Genomic DNA, 17,132 nt, shown 5'->3' on the forward strand with positions numbered 1-17,132 from the left:
ATACATATGCGTACCGAACCGAAAGCACTGTATCGAACGGTTCAATATCGATACGAGTATCGTTGCACCCCTAGTCATGAATGTAGTCAACAAATCTGCAGCAAATTGTTGAATGTGTCCTAAGAACAATATATAAAAGTATGAAGCCAGCATGTTACTAACTTTGCACAAACACTGGAAACAGGCAGTCTGTGTAAATTATTTAATTAATGAAAGCAGCGAAGAGAAGCAATGCCTCAAGACATGGCATAATACTGTGATAGGCCAACAGGTTTCATTTCACAGTCAGTTGCTATTTTCAAAGCAACTTTGGTGTTCAAACTATTTAAGCAACAGTACATTGACACAAAGTCACTGCTTTTCAAGCTAGATAGCTGTGTCCTGATTGTACATATACATAAGTCTACTGGAGATGAAGATGGAAGTGTTAAACAGTCAAAACTAGACATTTACATACAGCCATGTCTATCCTTAAAAAAATCTAAATCAGAAATCTTAACATAACCCTAACACCGTAAATCACATGCTGTACATGAAAACATCTGGTCCTCACTTGATTTTAGGACAGCCGGTCTTTTAGTTATGCGGTGCTTCACAGTAAAATCACTCAACAGGTCAGAATACGAATTTAATCTCTTTCTTTTCTTCTCAGGTTCAAGAGATATACTGTATATAAGGTGGCTGCCTAAGGCATATAGGCATAAAAAACTCTGCTGAGAAACAATTTTTGGGAAAAATGTCATTGAGGCCAGAGTATAAAACCTCATTTCATGTCACCGTATGTCTGATATGGTGGGCGTGCTATAAAACACATCTATCACTGTGGAAATCACAGGCAGAGCATACTATGAGGGGAATCAATCTTTCCCCAAAGATCTCCATGCTCAGAATTTCCTCCGTATAAAAAGTGCTGTCAGCACTGAAAGCAGGAGACAAGAAATATGGATCTGACTATATTTCTTGTGTAAAGTCTTGAATGCAGAGTGAACTTAGAGTGAATAAAGCAGTCCTTTTGGCTCACTGAAGGACTGCTTATATATGTATATATAAATTCCCCTCTCACCCCTGCGGGCGGTCTTTATCCTTCAAGCTTGGGTCCTCTACCAGAGGCCTGGGAGCTTAAGGGTCCTGCACTGTTTTTTGCAATTACTAGAGCTACGCTCTTCTGGACAGAGATCTCCGATGTTATTCCTGGGATCTGCTGGAGCCGCTCGCCTAGCTGGGGAGTCACTGCAACTAGCGCTCCGATTACCACTGGGACCACTGTTACCTTTACCCTTCACATCTTCTCAGGTTCTTTGAGCCCTTGGTATTTCACCAGCTTCTTGTGTTCCTTCTTCCTGATGTTGCTCTCATTTGATATCGTTATCCTCCTCTGCTTGTTCACCACTACTATGTCCGGTTGGTTAGCCATCACCAGTTTCTGTCTGTACCTGAAAGACCCTAGGGACCATGTCCCATCTTGACCTCGGGACTTCAAGGCCACACTTAACTTAGATGTTCCTGTATACTATGCCGGCCACTTGGTTATGGCATTCAATGTTTCCCCAGCCTGCAAGAATCTTGCCATCTGCAGTTATGTACTGGATTGCATCTGTACACAGCCTGCACCTGGGATCTTGCCTTGTGTGGTAGACCCTGCCTCTATAGATCTTGTTTCTGTGCTGCCATGATTAGTGCCTCTGCGCTTTCTTTCAGTCCAGCATTGTCCAGCCACTGGTAGGATTTCTAGACAAGGTGCTTCCTTGTCTTGATGTCAATGGCTTCTATCTCCTTCTTTGGCCAGCTTATTATCCCAGCATGGTATCTGATCACTGGCAGGGCACAGGTGTTGATTACCCTGATCTTGGTTTTTCCATTCAGCTCACTCCTCAGGACTTGCCTTACCCTCTGCAGGTATTTGGTGGTTGCAACTTTCCTGGTGGCTTCTTTGTGGTTCCCATTTGCCTGTGGGATTCCCAAGGCACTTGTGCCCCACTCATGTATTGAGCCTTATGTCTTGTCATCCTAGCTGCTATGATGCCTGACAGGTAGGTACTTCAGAGGGTATTTCCTTGAAGTTTGATGCCAGGGAGAATTTTAAAGAAGTATTTCATTAGGATAAGAAAGGATACAAGTTGTGCTTGAGAAAATAAGCAGTATGAAAAACAACTAGCTGAATACTTCAAGCAATTCAGTTCAGTCCTCTAGAAGTAGAAATGGCATGGGGTTTGTGACTGTTTCACATTGTGTAGCCAAATAATCATTAGACTTAATAATTTAACTCAATAATTTGAATCTTTTAATATAAAACTATAGAAGGGACAAGGGCATTAGCCACATATGCAACATATGCAAGGGCACCATTATTGCTGAGGAAGTCAGACAAAGGAACTGAACAGTGCGTCTGCAAATTTTTCAAAATAAAAGACACTGCAGAGGAGTGAACAAATCTGCATTACAGAAACAAACCTGACACCCATCATTCTACCTAAGCCTGTGCTTGTAGCTCACCTTCTGCCTCTGGGCTCCACTTTCAACCCTTAAAAGCTAAAGAAATAAAAAATACCCAACCAAACACACACTTCTCTGAAAACATAAAGCCCAGGGTTGAAATGTTTTATTTCTTAGCCTTGATGCCTTTGCTTTCTACCACCAGCAACCCCCTGAATACATAATCCCACTTATTTGACAGTCTAAAGAAAATCAGACAGCCTCTCAATACACTAAAGAGGTGAGAGCTGCGGGGCGCTCAATAGAGAGGCAATTCATTCATTATGGCCGTCACTTACAGCAGTAGGAGACTGGACAGAACAGGAGGCATACACGAGGGAACAACAGAGAAATAGAAGTAATGGAAAGAGGGAGCGTTCAGAAAGGAGGGACAGCGGAAGACACTTCTTTATTTCAGGAGCTGTGTCTGTGTGTGCTGCTGTCCAAAAACATGAGCAGGAATTAGCAGTCCCACCAGGTCAAAGCTTCACTTTACTGACGTTGTGTTTAGACAATCTTTGTTCCTTCGTACTGAGCTGTCTTTAATTTACAGGATTTTTCTCTTCATCACAGCTCAGTTGTGAGCCAAGAAGAGGTTTCACACAGAGATTTGATAAGAAAAAAATTAGGGAGGGAGTGGGTGTCACAGGACAGCTGTGTGGTAGGAAGGCTAAGGATCGAAGGAGACAGTGTAATCTCAAATTTATAAAATAAACAAAGTCCAAAAACTAAACACTAAAAACTAAATACTGGTAACCACAGAGCCAGGGACACGCAGCACTGGCGGATAACATGACAAAGGGCAAGAAGAGACTCAGACAATTTCTAAACAAGCTACTGAGGCTAAGGGAAACAGGTGGGAGACACTAACACAAAGACGAGACTGAAGGAACAGTATAACATTGCTCTCATATAGTACATTTTTACATAGTGTGGCAGTCTGATGCACAGAGTGATTTTCTTAAAACAACACAAAACAGAGCAGTGCTGTTAGTCCAGATCGAGGGGCGACTCTTTCTAATTAAAATCTTGCTGTTTGTTGTCTTCCTCATGTCTTCTTCTAATAACATTTCATATGAGCTTTTGTTCCCAAGAGTTTAAGTACCTCACACCTCACGAATGTTATGCATTTGGCACCTTAAACATTAATGACTGCAAAACATGAAAAAAACCAAGCTGGTTCGTGCAGTTGTCCTGTGTTTCCTGTAAGCCGATGCATGCATTCTTCCTCTAACAAGTGACAGACCAACCACTGAAATCAGTGCACAGCTTGATAACAGCTGGCAGCGGTCAGATCATATTTCATCACTTATATTCACACTCAGCCTCTCTACTCTGGCTCTCAGCTGACTGCAGTATGTTGTAAGCAGAATTATTCAAATGTGCATGCGTCACTTTTTTCTTTTAGTTTACTTTGAAGAAAAGTAGAAAAGCCTTAATTCTATTATCAATATTTGTATTCATTATTTTTATTCATTGTTAAAGACATTCCTTGAACCTGTTTCCACTAGAAATTGACGTCCTTGTGTATTAGTATCTACAGTAATCTGCCTTATTTCATTTTAAAACAGCCACCATTACTTTTCCAGAAAGCTAAAACATCAATGGGAACCTACTCGGTTAATTTCTCACTCTGTACTTTAATGTTGGCTCTCTGTAGTTTAGAATAATCTTTATGTGTATTATACTGGGCCTTTGCCCAGTGCCTCAGTTCACCAGAACTGTCTCTGTTGACGCCAACCTCCCTTTAAGCCACCTTTCTTTTGATTGGATGCCCCTCGCTAACAGAATGTGCATGAAGCTTCTGTGCTCACAGCCTGAGCTGTTCAACTGATGTGAACAAAATAGGGATATCTGCTCTCACTGACATCATATAAAGCAAATATTACAACAAAAAGTCTAAAACAGGGTGTTTTTACTTGAAGCCTCAAGCTTCTGGCTTACTGGGATATGCTAACCTCATTATTTGAAACTTTGGCCATGTTTAACATGAGAGTCCATCAATGTAGGCAGTTTAAAGAGGAAATGCACCTTAAGTTCTTAGAATGAGGCCTTTTTGATGTTTAAATCTACAGTCACTGTATCAAAAAAGTTGAAAAGTACACTTGGACCATAGATGTGTATTCAGGATACATGCCAACCCAGTCTTGGTGCCTGGATCATTAATGTGTTTGAGGATTGGCTGCTTTACTGTTTGGAAAGTAATGAAATCCGAATGCAACTCCGCTGCCGTTTTGTCACCCTCTGTTAAGAAATTATCTTTTCCAGCAGAGTTTTTCCGTGTAGGAAGCAAGAAAGAAAAATATCTGCTTAAGTAAAAAGTGTGACCTGCTGACAGAAATGAAGGCAGGCTGCAAAGATGGTACAGTGGTGAGAGGAGGGCGAGCTGACTGATAGGTCCTGAAATGGAGGGATATGAGGAGGGTGTCTCGGAGACAAAGTCCCCGAGGCCTGTGAGAGGCAGATAGCTGCCTCCTCCTCCTCTTCTTCGCGGCCTTGTCCCTTCATCTCTGTCTGGAGAAATGCAAATTCCTGTTATCTCTTTCGGGCTAGTAGCGCCTCTGCCCATCCGTTCCTCCTCACCATCATCCAGAACGTCTCTAAAGCCCGCTGAACTTTCCCCAGCGATCGAGGCTCAAGTGGGGACACGAGACAGTGACGAGAATGAAGATAAGAGACACAACTGATTATTTCTTTATTATTCCACCGACAGTTAAACGCTGCACAACATCTCTGAAATAGTTGAGTAAGTGCAGGGCTTTAGTCTTTGATGTGATAATAGACGGTTGGGGTGTTGCGGTTTCGCCATCAAGACTCAAGTGGAAAATTGCTTTGCACACTCTGGCAAACACGTCTGCTGCGTCATGTGTCTCGCCCCCAGATACACATCCTCTGATACCCCAACCTCTTTATCCACGTCTATCAGGGTGCGCTGGGTCACTCGGCAGAACGACTCCTGTCTCCCGTCCAAACCTACTGGTCTGGTTGCTCCTCCAGTTAAGTCTGGTGTGCAGAGTGTTGGGAGTGGTTTGTTGTTTTATCCCCTACTCTAGCAGACTATCCCACGGAGGTAAGAGCTGTAAATGTCTTGTATCAGGCTGCCTGCTTGGCTGGAAGATTGTTGTTGGTGGTTTTGTACTGTGGTTTGTGCCAGACAAGGTTTTTAAACCCTGAATCTCCCTGATTTAGTTTCCAAGAAGCATCTTTTGCAGAAATAACTCATTGTTTGGTCCCCTTTTCTGTATTTAGGGGGGATATCTCTTTGTACAGTAGCCACACCACACCCACAGGTTCACCAAGTACTAGAAACACATTCAGACATGAACACATGTATGCACACAGACTGTGGTTTTCTTCCCCATTTCATAAATGCCTCTGTACTCCAGACTCATTTCATAAATCTCACCACATTCCCTGCTAAACCCCATAGCAATAAAAATCTGTCTGTGTACAGTATAATATACCAAGCACAGGCAGTATATCCAATAATAACACTAATAAATATGACTGAGAACAGAGGGCAAAAGCAGTGTTCACTTACCACCGGTCGCCACTGTGATTTCACGCAGGTAATGTCCGTAAAAAGGAAAATCGAAGGACAGATTAACTCTCTGTGAAAAAACAAAAACAAAAAACAGACAGATGACCTCAGTCAGGATGATAGAGCTAAGACAGGATCCAAGAAAAAGCTGTTTTGATCTTAAAAAAACAAAGAGGATTTAGATCAGAAGGAAAATGTGAAAAACAAATACCAAAGTGCCCGGTGTGTTACATCTGCTCTACTTTACAGGGTAATCTTTATGAGAAGAAAGAAGTCCTACAAACTAAAAAAGACAAACACTGAACTCAAAGTTTTGCTGAAAAAAAATGTTTATGTCACAGCTGAAATATACAATGTGAAGCAATGACAGTACTTTCTTAAACACTCATGGAGAAATACTTATATTCAAATTCAAATTTTATTTGTCACACACACACAACCATACACAGTATGACATGGGGGTGAAATGCTTGTAGCTGTACAATGCCCGACCATTAAATGACATATACACCTTATCTCTGCATGTAACTATTCAGTGGCGGTCGTTTTTTTACCTAGGAAAACATGAAGTCTTGAGCCACCCCTTAGTTCATTATATTCTGCTTTCAAAGAGCCAGATCTTCTTCTGAATTTAAAAAGTACGGTGAGCAAAGGTTGTTTCACTAAAATACAAATGCTTCCCACTTCTTTAGTTGAATCTGTCAAAAAATGCCAAATATATTATACAGTTTGGCCCCTTGTGAATAAGGCAGTGGACAAAAGTAGGGTTTACTGTTCTTCCATGTATGTTTGTACATGCTTCAATAAATCAGTGCAACTATTCCCCATTTTCCTAGCAAAATATAGAGAAATGAGGATATGGCTCGGGACTTACATGTCAGCACTGTGACTCCCAAAGTCAGAAATATGTCTTTACCTACCCTCTGAACTGACCCATACATAAAATTCAAGGCTCACTTGAGACCACTTTTTACGTTTTACTATAAATTTCTATTAGATTGAGACAGAAAAAAAAATGGCATGGCAGGAAAAGATCTTTTTGGTAAAACCCAAGACACATATTACCGGTAGAAATCTCAACCCTCTAGATCAGTGTTTCCCAACCACTGTGCCACAGCGCATAGGTGTGCCATGAGAAATGATCAGGTGTGATTAGTTCTCTAAGCAATCAGCCTGAGTAACGGGCAGAACAATTACATTCTCTTCCACTAGAGGGCAGTACAACTACCTGCTCTAATTAAATAGGTTGCCAACTGTGAGACGATCCAGCGCATGATAGCAATAGATACATATTTGAAAAGAGAAAGTTGTCAATCTGACCTGGGTCCTGGAGATGAAGGCCCTAGCATGAGTAGTGGTTACAAGAAAGCATAAAAGCTATACTGGGGTCAAATCGAACCAATTCTGCTATACCTGGTGCGCGGGGGAAAATGATCAATTTGCTTTTGGTGATTTTTTTGTTTGGTGATGTGCCGTGTGATCTTTCTAATGTAAAATATGTTCCGTGGCTCCTAAAGGTTGGGAAACACTGCTCTAGCATACTAGTAGGAATAATCGCATGACTAATGTGCACACGTCACCTCTCAGTGAGGTGCAATTCGGCACCTTGAAAATCTAGAGTACACCTGATGATTTCTCACGACACACGTATGTGCCGCTGCACAGTGATTAGGAAACACTGTGCTGGAGTTGGTAGTAACAGTTAGCAGAAATAGTCTATCCGGTCACTTCGTAGCGGAGGAAAGTCATGCTTTAAGTTTAACAGCTAACAATAGCTTTCCTGTGTGCTTCATCCAGACTAATTAGCTATTTCTTTTCACACTAACTCACCATACTAAAATCTTCTAAATGGTAAAATTTGACCAGCCAAAAATCATCAACATCACTGTTACCAATGTATGTTTCATGCTAACGTTAGCATTTAGCTCAAAGCATTATCCAGCGTACCCTCATAGAGCTGCTAGCATGGCTGTAGATTCTTGAGTCCTACCATTTCTCACGGGAAATATTTAAACAACAAGCTTTTACACAGAGATGGGCTCATATTGTATTTATAAATATTTTCAAATGAACGGAGACATAATAAAATTATCTTTAAGAGACTACAGGGTAGCCAAAAATGTATCCTATAAATTATAGTTTACATTCATTGTTTTATCCCTCGGGTTAAATTCCAGACACTGCCAGTAAGTGTTATGGAGATGGACAGTCCACAGTGAACATGCTGATATTATGCATGGTTCTACAGATTGTGCCAGAGGGAGTAATCCTGTGGCAAACCACGATGAATCTTGAAGACCATAGAGACAATCCAGAGCTTAACTTTTCTGCACTCCGGTGATGAAGCTAACCTCTGTGACTGCATTTTGTTTTACAACTTTATTAGCCAATTTCTTTGAGTAATAGCTGGCAGCCGGCACAGTTTGGAAGGAAGATCTCTGAGTATATGCAGGACTTTAACTGTCTTCATTATAAAGTCTATTTGTTTAAAATGTTAGTCTGCTGAGGTTGTGCCGCAGATCTGTTCAGCCCAGATGGTTTTCCCTGCTTCTTTCGCTCCAATATGAAATCAAATTACTCAGCCGAGAATTCCAGCGTCTACTTTTGACTCCAGATTCCTCAGTTGACCGCTGAATTAGGAATTCACTTCGTAAAACAAAGTCAGAGAACCTTTCCTCGATGCTGTTTACAAGAACGCCTCGCTTCTTAGCCGGGACGTTCAGTGGCTAAAATGAATAGCTTGCCTCAGAGTGGATAGCTCAATCCATCACCACCCAGCTGAAGGTAAAGGAGCAGAATTCACAATGTGGGCCTCTATTCTGTACCCTTGCCAGCTATTGCTCACCCTGGGCAGTTTTTCTTTCTCTCTCTCTTTCTTTTACTGCAATTCTGCTTTGTTTCTTAGTCAGTCTGCTGCTGCCTTGTGTGACTCCATCAGTATGCAGCTTGCATGCATCACCTGCTTGTGCTGAGGTGGAGGGAGGGGAGCTTTCTAATTTTTTCACTGCAGGGATACTTTTAATGGTAAAAATGCAAGAAGAATTACTTGCTGTTTTTAGCCTTAAAAACAACCGTAGTCCCTCCAGTAATGTGTGTGTAGTGATAAGAAAATAACTGTTTTCAGAGGGGTTATTGTCACGATCCTCTTCATTTACAGTGACAAATTGTACACTTTAAGTCAGCTTCATATGTTATGTCTGCTTCGTTGGATGTCCCAAATTTACAATCTGGTTCATTCTTAAAAAGGGTCAACTAAAGTGCATGGTGAATTATTTCTACTTCATAACATCTAAGCAAGTATCCCCTTCATGAATGGAAATACAGAGGGTTTATGACAAGGTTATAGTCAAGAACAGGAAGGACAGATTAGACTTTGGCAGAAAACATTTAAAAGAGTCTGCACAGTTTTGGAAAAAACTTATTTTGACAGATGAAACCAAGATTAGCTTGAACCAGAATGATAGGAAGAGAAAAGGATGAAGGAGAGAAACAGCTCAAAGGATGAATTATGGCATGGGCATGTATGGCTGCCAGTGGAACTGGGCCACTAGTGTTTATTGATGATGTGCCTGCTGATAGAAGTAGCAGGATGAATTGTGAAGTGTACAGGGCTATGCTCTCTGCTCAGACTCAGCCAAATGCTGCAAAGCTGACCAGACAGAGCTTTACAATGCAAATGGATAATGACCCATAGCATACCACAAAAGCAACCCAAGAGTTTCCAAAGCAAAGAAATGGGGCATTTTTCAATGTCCAAGTCAGTCACCTGATCTCAATCTGATAAAACATGCTTTTCAGTCATTAAATATAAAAATATACAAAAAAGGAACCACAAACTTCTGTTGTACAGTGGCAGAAATACAAAAGTTGTGCCTTTGTTCAACTAAACGCAGAAAGACTGTTAGTCTTATTATGTCCTACCAATCTTTACTGTGTCAAATGTAAAATGTCTTAAAGTTGGATAATAATTGTGGTTCCACAGTAACACAGATATTGTAGTGAGCAGCAGTTGTAGATGGAGCAATAGGTCCATTTCTGGAAAAAACACCAACATCTGTGAACCGAGCTAAAGCAGATCAAAGCACCTGTACACAGAATTCAACATAAGTAAGGTTCAGATGTAAACATATTTCCTTTAAAATGCTCAGATTCATTTTCAGGATAACAAAATTATAGCTCATAACCATTTATCAGAGTGAAAAACACACATCTGATGGATAATTTTTGGTATCAAATGTCTTTAAATATGCCAACATCGAGTAAATCTCCTCTCATGATGTGTGTTGACTTACCGCAGCTTGTCTGTGTGTGTTGGACAGAATGCCGTGGATCTTCACTTTGTCCTTGTCCATCTGGTCGATATTTACCCACAAGCCCTTGCTCATCGGATCTGAAGGGCCGTACGTTTTTGATGTGTAGTAGTTGTGATCTGTATCCTCCTGAAGAATGAAAGAGAAAATAAGATAATACATCGGGTGAGTCTGAGTCGATCTGTGAAGTTTGTACAGTATAATAAGGGCGCAAAGTGTAGAGAATATAAACACATTTAAAAATAGAGATTGTGCAGCTCATTGCAGTCTAATACACAGTTACCACTAAATAAAAATAAAACACATGCATATGGAAATTCACTGACATCCAGTATTTTTAATTTTGCAGCTAACCAAATTACCCACTAAATTAGATTATAACAGTCCCCGTCCTTTCCTTCAACCTCTTTCCTTCAAAGCGCTCAGCACATGTACTGCTTTTAATGTTTCCTAATAAAATTAAACAACAAAAAAATGCAATCAGCTCCTTTTTCTCTTAAAAAGCCTGCAAAGTCAGGGCTGCCTTTAATAACAGAGCCATCCATGAACTTTTACAAGGCCATACGAGACGGGCTTGTCTGCTTTTACTGTTTCCTGTGCAGAATTAAGAAGAATGTTCGTGTTGTCTGTTTCCCGCAGGGTCTAATGAGGTACCTTGCAGCTGTGTCTTTTTATTTGAAACACTGTTAAAGTTTATGTTTTGCTGGATGTACATTACTTGCGACTGTGATCTGACTAATAGGAGCTCACAGAGCTCTGCAGATGCTTTGATATATGGGCGGTAATATTCAGAGCTTGTCAAAAGGCCATGAGACAAACATTAATTAAAGCACAATCCTTCCCTGTTCAGTTCGTTTTGCTTCAAGGATTCATATTTCCCCTCAGAGAGTTATAATCTAATACCGCTATTCAATATTCAGCCTGCTATATAAGACAAGGGGAGATAATGTTTCAGGCCTGGCAAAGCCTCTGTGGGACTGATAAATATCTGAATCCCAAATGGAGTTCAGTCATGTAGGTGGTGCTGCTTCTGATTAATGTGTACATTTAAACAAACACTGCCACAAGCCTTTCATCACAGATTAACGTGCAGACAGACCATGTCAGGGAAAAAGGCCCCTTCAGGCAGCCTTATTCAGCACATTACTCCCAGAATAGAAAAACAAGTCTACTTGTAAAACACACAAATGCAGGGCTGTAAAGTTTCCTGCTAATCAGCACAGGATGATTTCTTGTCTCACGCAGAGAGAGCGAGGGAGATGTAGGCTCCTCAGAGGTGAGAGGGGCCAGCTGGAGAGTTCTTCAAGTAAAGGGGACGGTGGGCAGGGCGCCATCGTCCAGCTGGGTGTAGGTGGATGTGAAGCTGTGGGGGCTTCTCAAGAGAATAACAAACACAGTACAAGGAGCATAAAAAAAATGCTCACACAAATAGTTTTGGTGGGAGGTTGAAAGAGGAAGGTCCCGTTTCTTTAAAACATCCACAAAAATGTCCAACAAGTAAAGTGTAGTACTCAAAATCAGTGTGGGAAAATACAAACATGGTGAGAAATCTGCTCTCACTCTGGTCTCGGTTTTGGGTGGCTTTTATGGGAAACTGGAACAGGTAGGCGCCAAGACAAAGAACAAATAACTCTACTTAATTAGATTTCAGTCCAAAAGTTGGTCAAGAAACCGAGATTCAGTTAGGATTCTTTGAGTTTAGCCTTCATCTGTCTTCAAAAGAGTAGACAGTGCTTATGGTTAAAGTTACACTGTGTAAAAGAAGATTGCAGCATTCCTTTTCTCCCAGTTCAAGTGTATAAACATAACTAGGGTGGCTGCTACAGGACAAACATCTTTTCGTCAACCAAGAGAGATCAAAAACATTAAGTTTAGACTGTACCCAATAAATGCTGTGGCTGGCCAGCGTGTTTCTACTAATGTCTGAACCAGATCCAGATCTGCCCCAAAGTTTTTCACTATCTGTGGATGGCTGTCAGTTCAGCTATCAATGCTTATTTATTCTGGAAGAAGCGGTAAAACTTTGTGAAATGAGTCTGATACAGGTCAGTGAGCCAGAGAAGCTCACTTTTGACCGATACCAGCGATACTGAAGTGGATTGTTTAGGATATCCAGAACTGTTGGTAGTTTCTGCTGCTGTTAGCTACTGTTAGCCTCATTTAGCTGCTGTTAGCAGGTGTTAGTGAAACAGTCTTTGAAATGAACATCTGATGGACTCCCCATGAGAAAATGTAATCAAACTGTTTATCAGAGGGAAAGGAAAGATTTTTAGCATACTAGAACCTAACATTAGCTGGCATGATGTTAGCTTAAAACCAGCTAATGTTGTTGTTTAGCTGGCTCTTGTCAGCTGTGTGGAGGGTTGCAGGACAATAAGTAATTGTGACAATATTGGGAATAATTGAGCATGTATATACATATTCTCGTTTGTTCAAGTGCCTGACTTGAATTCAGCAAATGAGGCTTGAGGTGAAAAGGAAGAGGATGACATCTGTACTGCATATTCTATGTATTTATTATCTCACTCTTATTGCCTCTTTATGCCCTGTCGTAATGTTCAATGTCATGCTGCTCTGTTGTATCTTAATTGCCCCTTGGGGATAAATAAAGTCTTTCTGATTCTGATCTTATTAAGATGCCTGTGGCATTGTCTTTTTCCTTTGCGTTTTTGCTTTTTTGGTTAAGGGGACCACTTCCTGCTATACCATTAAAGTTTAAAGGAATCTAAAATCAGAAGTAGCAAAATCTCTTCTTACTGCCAGTTTTCCTTTAAGAAACCTTTAAGAAACTTGTGTGTGATAGTAGCTCCTTTGTTGTGGAAAGTTTGCATTGAGTCGGTGGGAGAAGTAGCTTCAGCCGCGGTGAAGCACATGCTGACAGCCAGGATTAAGTGACTGTAATCAACCATATAGTGTCTGGATATGTCTCAGCATAACAACTATCCAACCGTTCTTTATCGTCTTCCTCTTCCTGTCCTCGTCATGCAGAATTCATCTCCAGAGTAAAGGTTGTCAGTGAGCCAAGTCAAAGTAAAGATAGCACCAAAAGTTAAATTCAAACTCTGAGCAAGAATTAGCATCTCATTCAACATTCTGACATGACAAGCTACTCCATTTGAAGCCTGTAAGTGATATAGAAATGAGGCTTCGTTTCATGGTCTCATTTGTGTATGCATATGCACTTACATGTTTAAAAATAGGGCTAAAATGCAGCTTTTTCTTGACTCGACTTGAACCGTGTTTTTTGTCTTGCCATTAGATGATGAGGGCTGGCACTGCGATTGGCAGACCTGCTGGGATTGATGCTGAGCGTGACTTCATCGCCCCACCGGATCTCACGCTATGCTTGATTTAAAAGGAAAAAAACGCTTTAAATCCATCCTAAACACTTTGCCCTTTGGTCTACCCCACTATACAAACAGCCACATTCATACAAATGTTACACTATCATTCACATATATAACAAAATAAAAAACATCATCATGAAAGCTGCCTGTGTGGCATTAAGTCATGGTGACATTTTGACAAGTCTAAACCTAGAGAAATCCCTTTAAGGTAAAGTAACTGCAGTCACTTTCATATGCACGATTGCATTTTGAAACGCACACCAGGACATAAAGACAGCTGACGTCTTTCATAAATCAAAACCCACAGAGGTTGTTAGACGTTCCACTCACCAGAAAGAAAAACAGTTGAAAAATCACTGGTGACAGTATAAATCCAAAAATGTGGAGCAGAATATTTTTAATATATTATTAGAAGCTACATGGAAGAGATACCCATCTCTGTTTTCAGCTTAAACTGCGGCGTCCCTGAGCTGACCTCTGTAGTTCAGCTTATTGCACAGTTGAACTCATGAACACCTAGTGCATCATATTTGAGATTTCTTTTTTTAATAGTAATAGTATGAGGAATACCTCGTCTCCTTGATATCATAGAGAGACAAATACACATAGAAACTGGGTGATAGAGCAGTCTGATCTATAAGCTTTTGGCTCTCAGGGGTCTAATTAAACTTTTCCCATGTTTAACATGATCATTCACTATAGGTACCTGGTAAAGTGTTCATCAATAGAATTACCCAATCAGCCAATCACATAACAGCAGCTCACTGCATTTATGCATGTAGACATGGTTAAGATGACCTGCTTAAGTTCAAACCGAGCATCAGAATGGGGGAAAAAAGAGGATTTCAGTAACTTTGAACATGGGGCGATCGTGGCTCAAGAGTTGGGAGTTCGCCTTGCTGGTTCGAGCCCTGGCTTGCACAGTCTCGGTCGTTGTGTGCTTTATGGAATGGTTGTTGGTGTCAGATGGGCTCATCTGAGTATTTTCCAAACTGTTGATTTGCTGGGATTTTCCCACAAAACCATTTAAGAGGATAATTACCAGCTTGCAAAGGAAAGCAGAAGAGAATATTTGAATGTAACAAACCTTGAAGCAGATGGGCTACAGCAGCAGAAGACCACACCGGGTGCCACTCATGTTAGCTAAGAACCGGCGGGTGGTGGCATGGTAGGCGAGTTCTTGGCACTCTGTCAGCCTCTTAGCACCACAGCTAGGTCCCTTAGCTATGGAAACACCACAGCCTACCTGAGTATTGTTGCTAACCATGTTCATTCTTTTAAGACCACAGTGTACCCATCCTCTGATGACTACTTTGAAGATAATGTTCAAATGATCTTAACTGGTTTCTTGAAAATGAAAATAAGTTCAGTGTACTCAAACGGTCTCCACAGTCACCAGATGTCAATCCCATAGAGAACCTTTGGGATGTGGTGGAATAGAAGGTTCAGTGGTTATGTGTGTATTATTAGTGTAAAGTCAAATGTCAGTTGTATATTCATACACAGTGGGGATAAGTTCAAACTGACACCCACAGAGTTACAGATGTGGATCAGCTGCCCTGAAAAGCTCAAGCAGGAGGAGGTGAATGTGAAAGCTGAAAAAATGTCTCTTAGATCCAGTATTTCATCTCTTCTTCATAAAGTGATAGACTACAAATAGATGGAGATGGAGAAATACTGTAATTGCTGTTGATAATGGATCACTTTGTGGATCTCGTGTACAAAAACAAACTGCTGTAAAGATTCAGAGTACAAAACCCATCCTCGATTCACTCCCATCTCTGTCTGAGGCATTTACTCAGGCTGCCCATTACATCAATATTGCATTATACCGAGACCTGAATATCTGGGCCAACATAGTTTCAATACTGAATGACTCTATAATATAAAGTAGAACCAAATAAAGTAATTTAGCACGTTGAGATTATTCTGGGTCCATTACTGAAATAAAATACGTTTTTTAAATTGTTATTCAAAAGTAGATAGCTGCGGCTGTGATTCGATGGGGTTTTTCAGAGGATAAGAGGAGAGTACACTAAAAACTGTAATCCCCTCAACTGTGATCATGTCTCTGCTGCAGCAGGACTCGAGCTTTGAATAAATGATTCAATATGTTGGGATTAAGATGCACATCTGCCAGCTTTCTTTTTCCCAAGACAACACTATCGTGCACAGTTACATCACGCTGAAGCGTGTTTGAAAAAGCATTTAAAGGACGCCATCGCTCATGTGTGCGGCTCTTCTTCAGTAGATAATGGTTGCCATCCATTACTTTTTGCCACACTTCTTCTAGTTTCAGCAGCTTGCTGGTGTTGGTAGGGAAACATCATCATGGCTGTGCCAGAGTATTTCAGACCTGCTGTAACAGCAGAATGGAAACTGAACTAAAGGTTTATGATGAATGCAAAATGTTGGACCGGGCCATTTCCCAGAATGCTCAGGCATGACCCAAAATAAACCAAAGGATAGCAAAACTGGCTCCAATAATAATCAAGAGAATAGCATCGTCATTATCATTAATTTCTATAATTTTTGTATTCATTTTGTAATAATATTTGTATTTTCTATTTCTATTCCATTTTGAAAACAGATTTCTACACAGTGACATGCAGAATTTATAATCAATGGACTAGATCTTGTACTGCTACCAGCCAATTCCTGGGTTCTATTAGTTATCCAAATAATATTCCTTAATCATGACACACCTGCACACAAACAGCTCATTTGGAAAAGGAAAGGATTTGGCTGATATCAGATTTTGTCTGAGAATGATTCACCTTCAGTTTATCTGAATCTATGGTCAGAATGTAAAGAATCACCACTGCAAGAAGCAGGAAGTTGTTAACCATCATCCCTACAGACAGGTCACAGCCAACGGGTTCGCAGACTGATCTACAACTAACGATCAAATAATCGATCAATTACACATTTGACAGGCTGGAAAGAACAAATGTGCATTATAATTACTGAGCATAACGTTAGTTCAGATCAAGTTCATCCACAATACAGATCAGCAGATGGGTCAGTTGACAATCCTCTACTCATCCTACTGGCAGATCTCACATACCTGCACTAGTAGTTTGACCACAGCTCCTTCATATGTGGAAATCCGAAGGTAGGAAAAGCAGCTAGTGGACAATCAAAGCCATCCCTTTAAATTCACGTGGTTACCTGTTTTCTCAGAGGACAGTGGCAGTATTTAATCCAATGATTATCATTGGACTGGGCCCAAACTATAGCCTTAACTCAGGCTGCACAGAACCACATTGACTGATAAAGACTAAATACAACTCAGGACAAGTGATCATGTTTCAAAGAGCAGTGAAACAAATGGAGAATACATTCAGTGAGCAGACTGAAGTGAATCCAGGCATCTAATGTATAATTCAATGTGTACTCTCATCTGTGGGTTTACAGTAGAATTTAATTTGCAAACTGTCTGATGGGGCTGCTCTTTAAAGC

At 40.7% G+C, this 17,132-nt stretch overlaps 1 protein-coding gene across 1 annotated transcript in view; it reads right to left on the reverse strand.

Annotated features, from left to right (window-relative positions):
* Positions 1–6,013: 6,013 nt before the first annotated feature.
* Positions 6,014–17,132, reverse strand: part of LOC102309618 (plexin domain-containing protein 2) — a gene marked incomplete at its 3' end in the record, with an annotated part of 65,419 nt that continues 54,300 nt past the window's right edge. Inside the window, 2 exon segments of the mRNA XM_014330318.2 lie at positions 6,014–6,083; positions 10,306–10,452. Coding sequence (XP_014185804.1) covers positions 6,014–6,083; positions 10,306–10,452 — 217 coding nt within the window.

Source organism: Haplochromis burtoni, unplaced genomic scaffold (genome assembly GCF_018398535.1).
Source record: "Haplochromis burtoni strain Fernald_Lab_line unplaced genomic scaffold, NCSU_Asbu1 Contig_757, whole genome shotgun sequence".
In the NCBI taxonomy this organism is placed as follows: domain Eukaryota; kingdom Metazoa; phylum Chordata; class Actinopteri; order Cichliformes; family Cichlidae; genus Haplochromis; species Haplochromis burtoni.